Below are 302 nucleotides of genomic sequence, written 5' to 3'. Positions count from 1 at the left end.
ATGTGTGCAGGGGGCCAGGACTCATTGTGAGCAGAGGATATGTGTGAGTGCACACACACGCACATATACATGCACATCGATGCGCATGCATGCACATTCACATGTGCATGCACCTGCACACACACGTATACACATGGGCCCAGGTGCCCACATGCACACACACATGCACATGCGTGTTGCACCTATACACCTATGTGCACAGGCAGGCACCCACACATGTGAACACACACACGTGCACACATGCTCCCCATGCAATAACATACCCCCACCCCTGCAGGGAGAAGGACTCGCTGTGGCAGCAG

At 54.6% G+C, this 302-nt stretch overlaps 1 protein-coding gene across 1 annotated transcript in view; it reads left to right on the top strand.

Moving 5' to 3' along the window:
- The window catches only part of RUFY4 (RUN and FYVE domain containing 4), a 5,615-nt gene that overhangs the window by 4,882 nt on the left and 431 nt on the right, over positions 1 to 302 (top strand). Inside the window, 1 exon segment of the mRNA XM_025192741.1 lies at positions 278 to 300. Coding sequence (XP_025048526.1) covers positions 278 to 300 — 23 coding nt within the window.

Source organism: Alligator sinensis, unplaced genomic scaffold (genome assembly GCF_000455745.1).
Source record: "Alligator sinensis unplaced genomic scaffold, ASM45574v1 scaffold1332_1, whole genome shotgun sequence".
Classification (NCBI taxonomy): Eukaryota; Metazoa; Chordata; order Crocodylia; family Alligatoridae; genus Alligator; species Alligator sinensis.
Note: the sequence above shows the minus strand (reverse complement) of the source record. Positions and strands in the feature narration are given on the sequence as shown.